This window comes from Zerene cesonia, chromosome 11 (assembly GCF_012273895.1).
Source record: "Zerene cesonia ecotype Mississippi chromosome 11, Zerene_cesonia_1.1, whole genome shotgun sequence".
NCBI classification, from domain to species: domain Eukaryota; kingdom Metazoa; phylum Arthropoda; class Insecta; order Lepidoptera; family Pieridae; genus Zerene; species Zerene cesonia.
This window is the reverse complement of record NC_052112.1, coordinates 3479949-3497615: the sequence shown is the minus strand read 5'-3', so window position 1 is coordinate 3497615 and position 17667 is coordinate 3479949. Positions and strand designations below refer to the sequence as shown.

Below are 17667 nucleotides of genomic sequence, written 5' to 3'. Positions count from 1 at the left end.
TATTTTTTTCCAAAATAAAATATAGCCTATGTTACTCGTGGATAATGTAGCTTTCGAATGGTGAAAGAATTTTTAAAACGGTTCAGTAGTTTTTGAGCCTATTCATTACAACCAAACAAACAAAGTTTTCCTCTTTATAATATTAAGTATAAAATATAAGTCAATTTGTGTGATTTATTCCTAACAATATTATGAATGCAAAAGTAACTGTTTGTCTGTCTATCTGTCTGTCTGTCTCTTCTGCACTCTTATCCTTTTAAACCAGTTTGGATGAAATTTGGAAATAAAGCCACTTTTAAACCCGAGAAAGGACATCTTATCAGAAAATCTCGCGGGCATGAAAATTATGTATATATATAACTGTCTTTTCCCTGCGGTAAGAACACTAGTATTTTATAATTAATTTTCGTGTGTGCCAGAAAATTTCGGGTTAATACTCGTAGTTCTGAACTATGGCATTCTTAAGGCTTTTAACGTAACAAACTGTTGCTCTATCTGTCAGCCAATGGTTGGTGGGGCGCCGGCGATGCGCGGCGCGGCGCCGCTCCGGCCGGGCGCGCCGGTCGGGCCGGGCGGGCCGGGCGGGCCGGGCGCCCCGGGCGCGCCGGTCGCGCCTGCGGGCCAGCCGCCGCAGCCCGGCGTGCCCGCGCCCGGCGCCAAGCAGAACCGCGTCACCAGCATACCCAAGCCGGTGGGGATAGACCCGCTGCAAGTGCTCAATGAGCGAGAGAATAGGTATGCAAAGCTCCATCTTCTGTGATACTTATTGTGTTTTGTGCGACCTATTGAGTGTTACATGAAAAAAAATACACAAACAAACAAAGTTACAAATATTTTATATCCTGAGGCCCCTAGTGGGGCAAAGGGCGTCGACAGTTCACCATGAGTCCCGATTTCGGGCAGCTCGTTTTATATTGCTCCAGCATTTTCCAATAGACTTGGATTTGTTTCGCTAAATCACTCAACGATTTTTACCTCATTTCGTCATGTATAACAGTATATTTTAATGATTTTTTTGTTTGTTTTGTATCAGGATTGCAGCGCGTATCGCTCATCGTATAGAAGTGCTATCAAACTTGCCGGCTAACATACCGGACGATCTACGTCTCCAAGCTCAAATTGAATTGAGAGCTCTCCGTGTACTTAATTTCCAAAAACAATTACGCGCTGAGGTATTTTTTTTTTCTTTATTTTATTTAACGGAATATTTTTAAAGTTATGGTGAAAAAAATTATGTTTAATTTGGAGAAAGGATTTCTTTTTCACACAAATAAAGTCGCACTTACTATAAGTGTGTGAATTTATTTGTTTTGATATTGAATTTATTTATTTTCATAATATAGGCGATAGTCAAACAAATGTAATATTGAATATTTCAAGATACTGGGCCAAGTACGTCGCGACACTACTTTAGAAACGGCTGTTAACATTAAAGCGTACAAACGCACAAAGCGCCAGGGCTTAAGGGAAGCTCGAGCTACGGAGAAATTGGAGAAACAACAGAAACTGGAAGCCGAGAGGAAACGTCGCCAGAAACACCAGGAATTCTTACAAACTGTCCTTCAACATGGTTAGTACGAATATAGCCTTCGTAATTTTAGCTCAAACTTTTTCTAAGTAAAATATAAGCCATAGTCATCTATCGTTATTATTATTGTCATTTCTTGTTCTTTGAATAACCGTAATTGAACAACAATTATTTTATTAATATTATTTATATCATACCTTCAAAACAATTAACCGCTGAAAAGCAAGACGCATTCTATATAAATGGCAACATTTAATTTTCAAAACATTAAAAACATTCAAAATGAGATGTTAAGTGAATTTTGTTTTGCTTTACAACATTAGCGAAGGACTTCAAGGAGTACCATCGCAACAACGTAGCGAAGCTGTCGCGCATCAACAAGGGCATCATGAACTACCACGCGAACGCCGAGCGCGAACAGAAGAAGGAGCAAGAGCGTATCGAGAAGGAACGTATGCGACGGTATGCGCTTATCCGAACTATTTATAAGAGAGGAAACATTTGTGCTTTGTTTAGAAATTAAATTTGCATCTTCACTGAGTGACGTAGGGCATTTGTAACGCACGCGAACGCAGGGGTCTTGGCGGAGGGGCGCTAGTTTAGCTCATTTATTTTATGTTAGTTAATTCATAAATCTGACAGTTTACGAATCGGTGAAATATGAAATTATTGACATCCTGCATTATCTGCGTTTCTTGCCTAACCGTAGCAACGCCTAGCCTCTCGGCCACCCGTGATCCCGCCACAGTAATCGAATTTCTTCTACTCTTTCGGTTTCATGTGCCTAAGGGGCACCCCACGCCATCTATTGAGATGATTAAGAACCATCACAACCAATACGAAACATTATTTCAATGATTACAATATTGTATCGATGGAACGCGGCCTTTGTTAAATTTAATTTTTAGACAGAAACAGATCATCACAGAATCGTGATCGATTTTTTTCTATTCTTTCAAAATTTCTCATTTATAAAGAATTTCAATGCTATAAAACTAAAAATTAAATCCTACATTATCATTTAGGAGCGCTTTCCGAATGTCATAATAATTCCTTTGGATCAAATTAATGGTTGGTAATAGTAAAGGAATAATAATAACATGGAAAAGATCATATCATATTGTTCAAAATTTTCTACAATTTATTAAAATAATAATTTTTATATTTTCATATATTCAGTCTTATGGCAGAAGACGAAGAGGGTTACCGAAAGCTCATCGATCAGAAGAAAGACAAGAGGTTAGCGTTCCTGCTCTCGCAGACCGACGAGTACATCGCCAGCCTCACCGAGATGGTCAAACAGCACAAGCAAGAACAGAGGAAGAAGCAACAAGAGGAAGAGCGTAGAAAAAGAGTGGGTATTTTTCGCGCAAATAGCTTCAGTTTCGTCATTGCCTACCTAAATTCAATATAGATCGAATCAAATAAAAGCAGCTTATTGTGTTACAAATAATTCATGAAAACTTTCTAACTTTCATATCAATTACTAGCTGCGCCCCGCGGTTTTATAAGTAGGATTTGAATATAAATAGGTTGGTAATATCTATTTGAATTTTATATTACACACTAATAAATGGAGAGGAATTTTGCAAAATTCAATTTTGAATTTAATGATTTATGTTTATATTTAAATATTATATAAAATATATAGATATTACCATTCATATTTTAATCTTCTTACATTAAATATAAAATTTAAAACTAGATATAAAAAAGCAATGATATTATGTTTTCGTTTCTGATAGAAATCAAGAAAGAAGAAGGTACTCGAGGGTGGTGAAATCGACGCAATGGATGATAGCTCGCAAACGTCGGACTCGAGAGTCAGCGTCATGGATCCCAAGACTGGCGAGGTTGGTGAATCTATTTTACAATAATATAACTAAGCAAACTCCTGTCTGTAAATGTTAAAGAAACCTATTTTTGTAATGGCATTTAAATTGAAAGCATTTTGTATAAAATACAGTTGATCATAACTAGGTCGCTCATGAATTCAACTTGATCCTCAGTAATCGGATTTCTTCCAGTCTTTTCAACTGTGTGTGTGTGTGGAAGATGATGGAAGAAGGCAAAAAATGATATTTTTCACTCTTGAATTTTTTTATCGGGCATTTATAAATTCCATTTAATGCTATACTCGCTTCTATTTTTTATTAAATTGACTAATTTACTGCAGGTATTGAAGGGAGAGGAAGCTCCATTATTGTCGCAGCTGAAGGACTGGATGGACGCGCATCCCGGCTGGGAGGTGCTCTCGGATTCTGATGACTCTGGTGACGACAGCCAAGATGACGGTAATGGTAAGTATATATGTCCTTTATTATATATTTATTTTTTAAATATTAGTTTTAAATATTGTTTTGCCGTGTCAATTTTATTAATAATGTCTCAAATATGATGTTTTAAAAAAATCGAATTAATCATCTCTTTTAAGGAATGAACTTTTAACTATTTTTTAGTTTTTATTGCAATTACTGCTAAGTACATGTGAAATAAGTGGATATTTTATAGAACTAATAAATTCAAAGAGAATATTCCAATCAATATATACTATTATTATCGATTTGTTTTTCATGAATTTAATCACTTTCGCATATGCAAACCGTGTATATGTTCTTTTTGTTCAGAACATAGAAGCAGGCGAGATAAGCACAAGGACGAGAAAAGCGACAGAGAGAAGACCGAGGAGGAGAAAGCGCGGGACATGATCAAAAAGGCGAAGGTGGAAGATGACGAGTACAAGACGGAAGAACAAACGTACTACAGGTAATTGCAAGGCAATTAATTAGGCAGGTTATATATTATGTTATCGAAAACGAAAAATAATGCGCTAAATTGCAAGCAGATGTTACGGTTCATAATTTGTCGACAGGTAATAATTCGCGAGATTGTACTACTATCCTATATCTTAAGTTGGACCAAATTACCCTTAAATGCCAAATTTCATCAAAATCGGTTGAGTTGGTGAAGAGTTCATTGGGAACATAATCACTGGATATGACACTGGATTTTTATATATTAAGATACTATGATATTTTTCATGTATGATTATTTTTCAAACAATATTATATTGACCTTTATCTGAATTAATAACTGTGTCTCCATTTGTGTGCTCGTGCGATTCAATAAGGCACTGTTAATCATGTGTTATTTGAATATTTTTTTTTTTTTTGCTCCATTCTAGTTTGTTGAAACAGGAGGTTATAAGCGGGTTTAACTGGTCGTAATGTATTTTAGTTTAAATGTAATCTTATTAATTTCTATTTTTCCTTTCAGTATCGCTCACACGGTCCACGAATCGGTTACAGAGCAAGCCAGCATCTTGGTGAATGGAAAACTTAAAGAATATCAAATTAAGGTTTGTAATGTTTCATTATTACATTTCTAGTTATTATTATTTGTTATTAAACCTGTAGTGTCTAGTGTCTGTGCATTACTATGCATAAATTAAATTAATTTAAAATGTACAATTACATTTTTTTAGGGTTTGGAATGGTTGGTGTCCCTGTTCAATAATAACTTGAATGGCATTTTGGCGGACGAGATGGGTCTCGGAAAAACAATTCAAACGATTGCTTTGGTCACATATCTCATGGAGAAGAAGAAAGTCAATGGACCTTTCCTTATTATCGTACCACTAAGGTAGGCATATATGAATTAAGTAGAAAATTGATACTTTGCGTTTTGTCATAAACTTCCACCGTTGCGATTTAAAAGAAAGACAGACAAAAAAACACACTTTCACATATATAACATTAGTAAGGACTGAAGATATTTAAATTAAACTCAACACTAATCTAGTATATATTACACACGATTCCACAACAAAATCTACACTCTAAATCGTATTGCTCTCGTCATAGTACACTATCAAATTGGGTGTTGGAATTCGAGAAGTGGGCGCCGACGGTGCAGGTGGTGTCGTACAAGGGCTCGCCGCAGTCGCGCCGCCTCGTGCAGACGCAGATGCGCTCCACCAAGTTCAACGTGCTGCTCACTACGTATGAATACGTTATCAAGGACAAGGGTGTGCTCGCTAAGGTATGCTATATGATTTTTATAGGTCGATATTTATTTGAATATCGTGCTTTGTGAATATCCCGTTACAGTGGACGATTAAGTGCATATTTGTACGTTAATGAAGGTGTTGCATTTGAACTTAAATTTTACTACTACTTTAGATTATACAGTCCATCCCTATACCAAATCAAATTCAAATTTATATATATGTATTTATTTGTATGCTGTATGTAGTAAAAAAAATGCTTAATTCTATATAACTTGTCGTTGAATAAACTTCTCGAAAACCGAATAACCACAATCTGCCATACAATTCTCAACCGGCAGTTGCAATGGAAGTACATGATAATCGACGAAGGGCACCGCATGAAGAACCACCACTGCAAGCTGACGCAGGTGCTGAACACGCACTACGTGGCGCCGCACCGGCTGCTGCTCACGGGCACGCCGCTTCAGAACAAGCTGCCCGAGCTGTGGGCGCTGCTCAACTTCCTGCTGCCGTCTATATTCAAGAGCTGCTCCACCTTCGAGCAGTGGTTTAATGCGCCATTCGCTACTACCGGGGAGAAGGTACGCGCGCTATGCCGCAGATGGAATTTGCATTAATGGTTAAGTTTTAGGTGCGGCATTTGATATAGGGGATCATCATATGTCCACAAAATTTTTATAATAAGCTGATAACTGTTTTAGAGGTTATGTTATTTGGAGCTAAATTCTTCTTGCAGTAATAATCCCTCTGTAAAATATATTTATATATAATATATATAATTTTTAACAAAACCTTGAAGCGACTTAAAATTGTCATAACTAGACCAAATTCAAATGGTTGTAAGTAAAAAGTTGTGAGGTAACAAACACAAATATACCGTCGTCTTGAAGCCTCCTCTTTTTGTTGAAAATTTTAATTATAATAAAATAAATTCAATGAGAAGAATTCCATTTTTCATGGCAGATTTGTTAATTTTGCACACAGTAGTGGGTAGCATAGATTATGCACTGTATATAAGTGCATAATCTATGTTCCAAATGTGGTTGTTATTAAAATAACTATTTATTTCTGTGAATTATTTTGTGATATAATAAAAAAATGGATATTTCACAAGCGAACGAGAAATATGCGAATGTTAAGCATATATTATGTACCTATATAAACAATATCCTTCAGGTGGAGCTGAACGAAGAAGAAACAATTCTTATCATCCGTCGTTTGCACAAAGTGTTGCGTCCTTTCCTTTTGCGGCGATTAAAGAAGGAAGTGGAGAGCCAGCTGCCGGACAAGGTGGAGTACATCATCAAGTGCGACATGAGTGGGCTGCAGCGCGTGCTCTATAAGTAAGTTTTTAGATAACAAATTATATAACTAATAAATTACAACATATAACAAAAAGTGTAATTTTCTTGTGTATGGTGTGAAGTAATGTGACATATGGGTTCTAAAAAATTGAAGAGTTTTAAACGCTATTATCAATACATTTATCATTTTAGACATCATCCACATATCCACATATTAAAAAAATCAAAATGTCTGAATTTGTACATTTTTACTCTGTATTAGTAATAAACAAAAATAGAAGTGGTATTGTAACATACAAACTGAATACTACATATGAACTTGGGTACTGTATATTTTTTATCAAGTATTAACCTACAATTTCAAGTCCGATTTTCTTTATATAATTGAAAAAAGATGTGAAAATTTTTACATTCATAATATACGAACATACAACTCAACCTATCTACGATTTACCATATTGTGTATTTACTAATTCAAACACTTTGCACCTCCAGACACATGCAGTCCAAGGGTGTGCTACTAACGGACGGCTCGGAGAAGGGCAACAAGGGTAAGGGCGGGGCCAAGGCGCTCATGAACACGATCGTCCAGCTGCGCAAACTGTGCAACCACCCCTTCATGTTCCCCCACATTGAGGAGAAGTTCTGCGACCACGTGGGCACCGGCGGTGGGGTTGTGTCCGGGTAAGTCTTTACAATTTAATCTTCTATCTGTGTATAATTTAAAAACAATTTTTGATACTGTATTTCGCTCGTTCGCCGTCACGAGTCAGGCAATTGCCTGACTTGTTGCCTTTGTTGAGCTTGTACACTGCATCTACAATTTTAAAAACAACTTAGTATCCTTCTATAGTTCGAATGGCACTAACTATTAATTTAAAAATGAGTTTAGAAAACATTTAAAATTTTGTTAATGAATTGTAATGTCATTTGATTGTTATCTCTTGTTGTCAATAAAGATGTACATATTATTTATACTTATTTAACAAATACTATTGATCTTTAGACCGGATCTATACCGAGTGTCTGGGAAGTTCGAACTATTGGATCGCATCCTGCCGAAGCTGAAGCAAACGGGGCACAGGGTGCTTGTGTTCTGTCAGATGACACAGTGCATGACTATCATCGAGGATTATCTGTCGTGGAGAGCTTTCCAATATTTGAGGTAATGCTTTTTTCATTTCATTTATAACAGTTGATAACTATATAGAACTATTATAAGCTGTAACATTCTTCTTATTGGTTGTTTTTTCTTGACTAACCATTTGAACTAAATTAATAAGAAAAAAACTAAGTGCTAAGGCCATCCAATACACTATAGTTGTTGTATAATATTGTACCTAAGGTTATTGTATAATTATATTAAAGAGTTATAAATTCATATATTAAATAAAAATCGTTATTATTCTCACATTTAAAATTTTTTTGTACAATAATTATGCTACATAGGCTTCTTGGATTGAGAATGCTGTTTGTTGCATACTGTAAATATATGATTAAAGTTAATGATTTAGAAATCTGTTTTTAAGGTCTCGTTTAATACGGTTTAAATAGGGGCTTTAGTATTAGTCAAAGTGTTTTGTTTTTAATTGTTTTACTGTAAGTATATATATATATTATTTTATATCTCAGATTGGATGGTATGACAAAAGCGGAGGACCGTGGTGAATTACTGAAGAAGTTTAACGACGCTGACTCGGAATACTTCATCTTCTTGCTGTCGACGCGCGCGGGAGGTCTCGGCCTCAACTTGCAGAGCGCGGACACTGTCATTATCTTCGACTCCGATTGGAATCCACATCAGGTGCATTATGCATTTCGTAATAACATAAAAAAAACGTGTGGAGAATTTATTTCTCTACAACTCTTACTTGTCAACTTGCATAGATGCTCAGTATCTCCTTTTTATATCAATCTTCAACTGAATAACGTTTTTCATCTTTCTTCTCTACTTTTGGATTGTTATCTAGCAATATATATGTTTACATACCTAAAATAATGTTTCTTTTGTTTGTTGTGCGAGGAATCGCAATTACTACTGTCCCGTCGATACACTGCCTCGATTAATTTTACTTTTCTTTCATTCATTGAATATATTCCTATTGTCTTGTTGTAGGATCTGCAAGCACAAGATCGTGCCCATCGTATCGGTCAACGTAACGAAGTGAGAGTGTTGCGTTTGATGACTGTCAACTCTGTGGAAGAAAGAATCTTGGCTGCAGCACGGTAAAGAGTCGTAGTTGCTATATTTGATTACTGATTGAATTATTAGGTATCAATTATCATTAAAATTTTTCTTAAACTTTGTTCAAAAAAATTCGTAGACTTCCTTGGCAACTATAAACTATAAAATCAATAAATACACATTATTTATTTTATATTACGTTGGTTTCCAGATACAAGTTAAACATGGACGAAAAAGTTATCCAAGCTGGTATGTTCGATCAGAAGTCCACGGGCTCTGAACGACAGCAATTCCTGCAAAGTATTCTACACCAAGATGGCGACGATGAAGAGGTATGATGAATTGAAAATCAAAATAGAAAGACACTTATACTATTGAAGAAATTTCTAATTATTATCTAAAACAAATATGTAAAATAAATTTTTCCTAACAATCATTTCATATCGGGAGAGTATACCTTGTGTTTAATTACGAAATAACTAAGATTTTTCATCCACATAATTATTGATGACGAAATTAAATACATATATCTACAATATACATTTACCTTGAGCATACAGTCTGTCCGAAACAATATTCCACTCTTTATTTCATATAGGAAGAGAATGAAGTGCCGGACGATGATCTCATCAACGAGATGATAGCTCGTTCAGAAGAGGAGTTAGAAATCTTCAAGCAAATAGATCTGGAGCGCAAGAAGACGGAGACGCAGTCGCGGCTGATCGACGAGTCGGAGCTGCCCGACTGGCTGGTCAAGGATGACGATGAAGTTGTGTGCAGCAAGGTATGCCTAGACCATTTTATTATATGTCAAGGAAGATTATTATGGAATATGATGTTAGGGCTTAGTGTATTGAAAACATAATATCACAAATTTGATACGATAGAAAAAGTCACAATTACTATGCTAGATATTAATTATGTACAGTAACATAACTTACTTGATATACGATTTAATAGTGTCCATGTCAACCTTAAATAGACTTAAAGCTACAAATTCAATTTTTGTTTTTGTCAACTTAATTTTGTCTATATAGAAATGTAATATAATTGAATGGGAAATGTAGCATCCATTAAAGTAAAGCGATTAATTCAACCAGGGACAAGGCTGGAACTACCCCGACGAGGACGAGATGCTGGGTCGCGGCTCTCGGCAACGCAAGGAGGTGGACTACACCGACTCGCTGACTGAGAAGGAGTGGCTCAAGGCGATCGACGACGAGTTCGAGGAAGAGGAAGAAGACGATGACGACGATGAAGTGCTTGATAAGAAGAGAAAGAAGGGTCGCAAGAGACGGTGCGTACCTTTCTATATTCAATAAGACAGCTAAAGTTCTTTGTATCGCTTTTTTTATGTGATAGCGGACGACTGAACTAGTGACTCGCCTGATGGTAAGCGATCACCACCGCCCATGAACGTTCGCAGAGGCATTTGCGGGAGCAGCTGCAGTATTCGTTTGCGCTGCCCGCTTTTAAGGGATAAGGGAAGGATTGATTGAATATCCATGAGAATATATTGATTTTTTCTCAGAGAGAATTAGCGAATAGAGGAAAGGATTAATCGGATCTTGATGAAATTTGTGTACTGTGTCCTACATGCTAAATTGATGGTAGGTTAGTATGTGCGGCGCAGATAAAACTAGCCTACATGATGTGAGCGACTAGACAAGTAAACTGCATAGACTAGACTAGTTTTTATCTGGGTATAACTAGTAACGCTTTGTCAGATTGAACGCGTTCTGACAGTATAAGCAGCAGCACAATTCTTTATGATCAGTCATCAATCATAGAAACTATACAGGCCGTTCTTGACACTATGAATACAGTGATTTTTGTCGTGTAATAATTTATACATTTATGCAATTGAAATATCATTTTACAGACGCCAAGAAGATTCGGATGAAGAAGAGGTGCCTAGCTCTTCTAAGAAAAAGAGTAAAACGGAAATTAATCAATTGAAGAAGCGTTTGAAAAACATAATGAAAAAAGTTATTGATCATACAGATGAGTGAGTTCAAAATTTTTTCATTATAAGTTTTAATAGTAATAAAACGTCATACAAGATATTAAGAAATTTTATGATAAGGTTCTTTAATTTTAATAAATTTGACCGGATTCACATGTTTGTGTTGCTAAAACACACATATAATTGAATATATTGCTCTCATTGTGTATCAAATACTTATGAGGAAACACATTTCGGAGATAATAAATATTTGTTTATATTCACAGAAACGGCCGAGTGCTATCAGAACCGTTCATGAAACTCCCATCGCGTAGAGAGTTGCCCGATTATTACGAGGTCATCAAGAAACCGCTCGATATCAAGAAGATAATGAATAGGATAGAAGATGGAAAGGTAATTTACTAAAATAATAATTATTTTTCTGGCTCGAAGGACCAATTAAAGAAAATATAAAAGAAACGCAAAATATATCGGATGTACATTAATAATTAATTGCACTTATTGAATTATTACTGCAATAAATGCGTATGGGTGCATTCATTACAAATCAGTGGCAATTCCAACGAAAGACAATTTACTTTTTTTTCATGTAGTATTATTAAACACGCAAATTGTTTATTCAAAGACATCGTATTACAATATTTTCTGATACTTTTCCGTAAAACGCGTCAGCATTCACATCATTAACAAAAATCGGGTACAATAATTTCGATTCATTACGGCTATTTACACTCGTAATTCGTTTCAGTACAACGACATAACTGATCTGGAGCGCGACTTCTTCACGTTATGCGCGAACGCTCAAACATACAACGAGGAAGCGTCGCTCATATACGAGGACTCGGTGCGCCTGCGCAACGTGTTCATCGAGATACGGCGCCGCTACGAGAGCGGCCAGAATTCTGATGACTCGGACGACAATGATAAAGGTATGATTTTTGCGTATTCTTTATCTTTTTTGTGTATTCGAATATGATGGTTCGATAAGGTAATATATAATTTAAAGTGTAGCACATTGTTTACTTTTGATTATCAAATGTGTAAATATGTAATGATTACTATTACTATATATATACTTGTTTCCAAGCAATCACCAGTTACGTTAAATTTTACTTTATGTAAAATTTTGATATAAGAAGCCGCAAACTTGTTTTTTTTAAAAGCCCTTAGTTGTTAACCTATATATTATCGTTATCAAATTAGATGTGTGAGTTGTGTATCGGGAAGAATTATTGTTTTATTATATGCTATTAATTGATAGATAATAATTTGAAACACGGGTACCTATTCACTTCCATAACTTCTCCAAATTTTTTAACATTTGATATTTGTGTTACCATAAAATAAATATTTTTTTTTTTATGTAGATGAAGATGACTCAGACGGCGAATCAAATCGTTCCGTGAAAATGAAAATCAAACTGGGAAAGGGAAAAAGCAAAGGGACGCCCAGAAAACGTAAACCGCGTAAATACATCTCTGATGATGAGGATTACGAGGAAGATTAATATCTCTATAGATTAGTCCTTTAACTTATAAGTCAGTGTTTAGAATAATTGCTTAATAGCTCTTTTATGGACAATTGCTAGATTTTAAGAATTAACCCAATGTTTTATATTATCTTGATATTCTGGTATTTCCATTGCGGATACATTTAATATACAATGACAGTCTCATGTGACATTATTTTTGTTTTAATTAAACTGGAATTCGACGGATCCTAACTGGAGGATCCTATCTGAGAGTTATGCTGGTTGACTAGCTTCATTTTCGCACTGGAATTATTACTGCTTTATGATGTTATTTTAACCCCCCAGATCACGAATACCAACTGTACCACTTGTATCTGTTATCGTCATAACTAGTTGTAACAAAGGCAATTAGTTACAATTAGTTCTTACCAGTAAAAACGCGTTGTAGCGAAAAACGGGGTTTTAACTGCTACTTAATATCCATTTTCATAAAGCATTTTTTTCAAACAGCTGGCAAACTGTGTTTACTTGCATTTTCGCTTTTCCCTGCCAAAATACAATAAAAAAATCAGAAATTGTAGTTGTTGTGCAAGGTTATGGTATCAAATAGAATGTTTTGTTAGACTACACATTATTGCCATCATATACACTTCCGCTTCATCCCTTAACTAAAATCGTCAAATAATATTAATAGGTTTTCTAGGGAAGTATTATTATATAGTTAGACTTAAAAAACTTTAAATTTTAAAATATTTGTGCATGTATTTTAAGACATTATGAAATTAATTTAAAATTTTAATTTTCTCAATTGAATAATTAACCATATAATGATGTGTAATGGATTCATAAATGAAACACATTATCATACAAAGTATTGTTTTATTTAAACAGAAGTTTTCAAAGACATCCTTGACTCTTTCCACTTGAAATCTGCCCATTTGTACTTAATGTTATGAACTGTGAGCATATGTTTATTAAGGCTAGGACTGTATGTAAACCTTTGGACGCATATGGGGCAAGTAAAGGGTTTTTCTCTTGTGTGAACACGTTGATGTCTCTGAACATCTCCACTTGAAAAAAAGGTGACATGGCACTGATCACATTTGTAAGACTTGTCACCGGCATGCCTAGGAAAAAATAATAAATTTATTCAAATGAAATAATTATCATACATTTAAGAGGGGACTACAACTAAAATAACGCTCGCACACATATATCCAATGTCCGGATTATCCGGTCTCCGCGGCTTTGTCGATATACGGCCGCTCGCACACCTGCGAAGGTTGCGTTAAGTGAACATTCTTAAAAATGAGAATGCCCGATTTACAAACAATCCATTGATTGGACTGAAATATTGAATTACTTATTACTATTACTATGACTTATTACTATGATGCTTGAAGAATAATTTAATTTGGCAATAAATCATAATGTTGACAGTAAACTGTCAAGGATGACATTAGTGTTATTGTTGTATTATGTTATAAGTTTTCTCTTTTATAAATAATATGGTGCAAAAAATACTTAAGAGTCTAAGAAAAAAAACGCTTTTAGCTCACATAGTCCCCCTTCTAAGGGTTTGAATTACAAAACAAAAATTAAACAATTACCTTTTCAAATGCACAATTAAATTTTTCTTTGTATGTGTTTTATAGCCACATAGATGACATTCAACTTTCTTCACTGAGTTATGTTTCTTTCTGTGATTAAGCAGCTCTGATGATGTTACAAATGTATCACCACATTCCTCACAATTGAAGTTTCTTATATTATAATGCCGGTGCATATGGCTCTGTAAGCTTTCATGTGATTTTAGTTTCTTTTTGCATATACTACAGGTAAACTGTGCATTTTCATGCACACGGGCATGTTTTTTCAAAGTGAAAGCATGTTTGAATTGTTTTCCACATACAGTACAAGTATAGTATGTAGTATTGTCATGTGTTTTACGATGTGCAGAGAGACTTGAGGATTGTGTGAAAGTTTTCCCACATTCACAATGATAAGGTCTATCTCCATTGTGTCTGCGCACATGATTTACCAGGGTTTGACTGTGAGGAGTGCTATAGGAACATCTTGTACAGTGGTACCGCCTATCTGTCCCAAAACCTGTTACTTTGCCTGGATGTTTTCGTTTTTTATGCATTTGTATGTGGTGATTTAATAGTGAACTTTCAGTTTTTAGCACCTTACTGCATATTGTACATAGATATTTTTTATTTTTATTTATAACTTCCACCTCTTCCGTGTCTGAAATAAGAAAATTTTTACATTTTTATATTTGTAACATGCAAATTTTGTTATTAGCTCACTACAGTATTTTATTTTATATTTCAATATACTATATATTAGTAGTCGGGCCCAACTTGACCCTTGGTTTATTATAGCCTATTGCACTAAGTGATCACATACATATCCGACCGTGAAAAATTGGTTAGAATTGGGCCAGTTATTCCTTAGATAAGTGCAAAGTATCAAACATATTCTTCAGTTTTATATTTTTCTTTGGTAATATTAATAATAAAATTGATAATGACTATATGGATATTTTAGTAAATCAATTATCTAAATAATTATAGACACAAGATACCTGAATAATTATAGATACAAAGGAATAAATACCATGATCTTCTTGGTTAGTATCCATATACAACGTTTTGTTTTGTAAATCATCTTCTTTAATTTTTTTAATCTCACACTCGGGAGAAATTGACTCAAATTGTTTAGATATCACTGAAAATCTCTCCTCGAATGTAATACATTTTTGTCGAAAACTATTAGCTGCGTTTAACTCTTCTATGCAATCACTACATATTAAAGATGGTAAATACTTGTCTTCAGTTAAAATCATTTGAAAACACAAGTATATTGTGTTGAGTATGTCTTTAGATTCTTCTGCATCAACAAATAAATTGATAACATGTTTATTATCTTCGACTGACTTCAAACAAATTCTACAAAGATTTTGCGATACTGTACTTATATTCATTATAATTCTTTATAAATACTCTTCGAAGACATGTAATAAAACTAAAAACAAAAACAAATAATTATCTACTCTGTTGACACTTTCCGTTTTGACTTTTGACACTGTCAACATTCACCAAAACGTGCCAAAGCCACTTTTTATTAAATAAACGATGTCCGTCCATAACCTTCTGTTGTATATTTTTATTTCATATTTGCTCTGTCTGTCTGTCAGTCTGCTACGCTTTCACGCCTAAACTACTGAACCGATTTTGATGAAATTTGATACGGAAATGGATTATGCAACGAGAATGAATATCGGCATGAAGAAAATTTTGTATTCAGAATGTAAATAATTCAACATCTAGTGATAGGTATATGTACATTTATTTATTTGTATATTTTATAAATCAGTATTCGGCCGGATAGTGCGCTACTGTCCGGTATCCGGCCTATTTTCACTATCGGGCCGGTTACCGGATATCCGTTTCATCTATAAAAATTAGGCCTGAAAAATGTTATGCTATGTATAAAAGTCAAGTATAAATATTTAACACGTTGGCTGCTGAAACACACCTGTTGTGTAAAAATGCTTGGAACCAAGGATGCGGCTTTACACGCCTAGCGTGTGGAAGCCGGCATCCGCGATAAATCGCGTCTCCTGTGCGTAAAACACGCTGTGCGTGTTTTATTTTCTAAGCCGCCAGTGCGTGCGGGCAACACATTTTTATCATAAAATATATTTTTTATGATTTCTTCCATTTTTATTATTTTCTTTGTTTAGATAGTTAGGATGTAATTTTAATAAAACGAAAAAGAAAATATTTTGTACAAATAATAAAAAAAATTACGTTGGACAACGTTTTATGTACAAAATAACCTCTCTAATATCATTGGTTGACGATAAATTGTTACGCTGTTATATTAACACTCCGAAGCAGAATATCTGAAGCGCGTTCAGCATGAAACTTTTATTGCTAATCTATATTCTATAAGGAAGAATAACTTTATGTACGAGTGTTAACAAATCAAATCCTAGTATTTTCTTGTGTTTTATTTTACACGTACCGACCCGACGTAAAGTGTTCGAAACGTCGGGCTAATAATATAATGAATAAATCGCGTTTAAAATCCGTTAAAAAGTTTTTAATTTCTAAATGTATAATACTCTAAAAAGTTTAAGGAGAGGTCGTTATTAGTAAATTTTCAGCTCATTGTTTATTATAATATATTTTTTTGAAAAAAATATTTAAGAAAAAAATATTTAAAAAAAAATACAAATATGTGTGCAGAAAAATAAAGACTACTGTAATTTCTTTAAAAATAAATCGCGATATCAGAAATAGAATAATTAAAAAAAAAATTATAGAACACACACGGTGTGTCCGCCCGCACAGCCGGCTCGATTCTATGCACACGCGCAGCGTGGGCTCCCGCACCAGCGACAAAAGCGGTACGGCGAGATTGCCGCCGGTGCGGGAGACACGCTGAGCGTGTCATAGCCGCATCGCCGGATGAACAAAGTTTCTGGATCAGCAGTGAAATTGAATTGAAGAAGATAAACAAACAAACGCGATTACACCTCCAAATACGTAATGAAGCTTCCAATAATTCAGGGTTTACTGAATTTGGCCCCTCTTTTTTCATTTTTGAACTTTTATAATGTTCAATTCTTTGTTCTTATCAATTATCTTTTACCTATGAGCAAGCCATTACCTCATGCGTAATGGAAACCCGTAGTATTGTACTACTATTTGGTCATAAACCATCTAATTACTAAATTTAGGATGGTAGCTTGTTTAATGCGATTTCTTTCCTAAATTCAGTGACTGAATTCAGACGACTAAATTAGTGAAGTGTAATAGGATTGTATAGAGTACCCAGGATACTCAGTTTATTTATGAAATAGACCAATCGCAACCCTTCTTCCGCATCAACAAACGTTTTCTATCAATTATCTAGCACCCAGTCTAAATTGCCATACTGATGTGCGTGTTGTGCCAAATGAAAAAATTATGGAATACTTCGTTTCATGGACGTATTTTCACGTGTAGGAGACCAACCCTGATCGCGACCAAGTTGCTGTGGTAGCGACTCACGCAAGGACGTAAGTGCTTTTTAATAAAATAACGATGGTGATCCGATTTTTTACCATTCCGTTGATAGTCCGGTCAATTTAGACCAAAAAATGAGGGTGAAGTTACATAAAGTCCCAACAAGCTGAATTTCTGTGAAGT

The 17667-nt window shown here is 34.9% G+C and overlaps 2 protein-coding genes across 2 annotated transcripts in view; one reads left to right on the top strand and one right to left on the bottom strand.

Moving 5' to 3' along the window:
* Positions 1-13334, top strand: part of LOC119829999 (ATP-dependent helicase brm) — a 20032-nt gene extending 6698 nt beyond the window's left edge. The window contains exons 5-28 of the mRNA XM_038352798.1: positions 503-735; positions 1034-1172; positions 1381-1570; positions 1852-1990; positions 2708-2882; positions 3274-3381; positions 3705-3828; positions 4156-4294; positions 4805-4886; positions 5013-5170; positions 5392-5569; positions 5876-6118; positions 6714-6880; positions 7337-7525; positions 7848-8006; positions 8474-8645; positions 8958-9067; positions 9238-9358; positions 9625-9810; positions 10127-10323; positions 10909-11034; positions 11259-11385; positions 11741-11921; positions 12360-13334. Coding sequence (XP_038208726.1) covers positions 503-735; positions 1034-1172; positions 1381-1570; positions 1852-1990; positions 2708-2882; positions 3274-3381; positions 3705-3828; positions 4156-4294; positions 4805-4886; positions 5013-5170; positions 5392-5569; positions 5876-6118; positions 6714-6880; positions 7337-7525; positions 7848-8006; positions 8474-8645; positions 8958-9067; positions 9238-9358; positions 9625-9810; positions 10127-10323; positions 10909-11034; positions 11259-11385; positions 11741-11921; positions 12360-12499 — 3783 coding nt within the window. The 3' untranslated portion in view covers positions 12500-13334. The remainder of the gene's footprint in view (positions 1-502; positions 736-1033; positions 1173-1380; positions 1571-1851; positions 1991-2707; positions 2883-3273; positions 3382-3704; positions 3829-4155; positions 4295-4804; positions 4887-5012; positions 5171-5391; positions 5570-5875; positions 6119-6713; positions 6881-7336; positions 7526-7847; positions 8007-8473; positions 8646-8957; positions 9068-9237; positions 9359-9624; positions 9811-10126; positions 10324-10908; positions 11035-11258; positions 11386-11740; positions 11922-12359) is intronic.
* LOC119829996 (zinc finger protein 836-like) lies at positions 13326-15565 on the bottom strand. Its single transcript, XM_038352792.1, has 3 exons — positions 15086-15565; positions 14074-14713; positions 13326-13590 (listed from the first exon to the last, which is right to left on the bottom strand). The coding sequence occupies exons 1-3, from the start codon at positions 15450-15452 to the stop codon at positions 13347-13349; spliced, it is 1251 nt and encodes a 416-aa protein (XP_038208720.1). The 5' UTR covers positions 15453-15565; the 3' UTR covers positions 13326-13346.
* Between the last annotated feature and the right edge of the window lie 2102 nt (positions 15566-17667).

What these genes read in the sequence shown, in the direction of transcription:
- LOC119829996 (XM_038352792.1), bottom strand. Translation starts at nt 15,452, where the DNA reads ATGAATATAAGTACAGTATCGCAAAATCTTTGTAGAATTTGTTTGAAG. An exon ending in TACTAACCAAGAAGATCATG is followed by an intron (nt 14,714 to 15,085) that starts GTATTTATTCCT and finishes TTCTTATTTCAG; the next exon opens with ACACGGAAGAGGTGGAAGTT. An exon ending in TTAATTGTGCATTTGAAAAG is followed by an intron (nt 13,591 to 14,073) that starts GTAATTGTTTAA and finishes ATTTTTTCCTAG; the next exon opens with GCATGCCGGTGACAAGTCTT.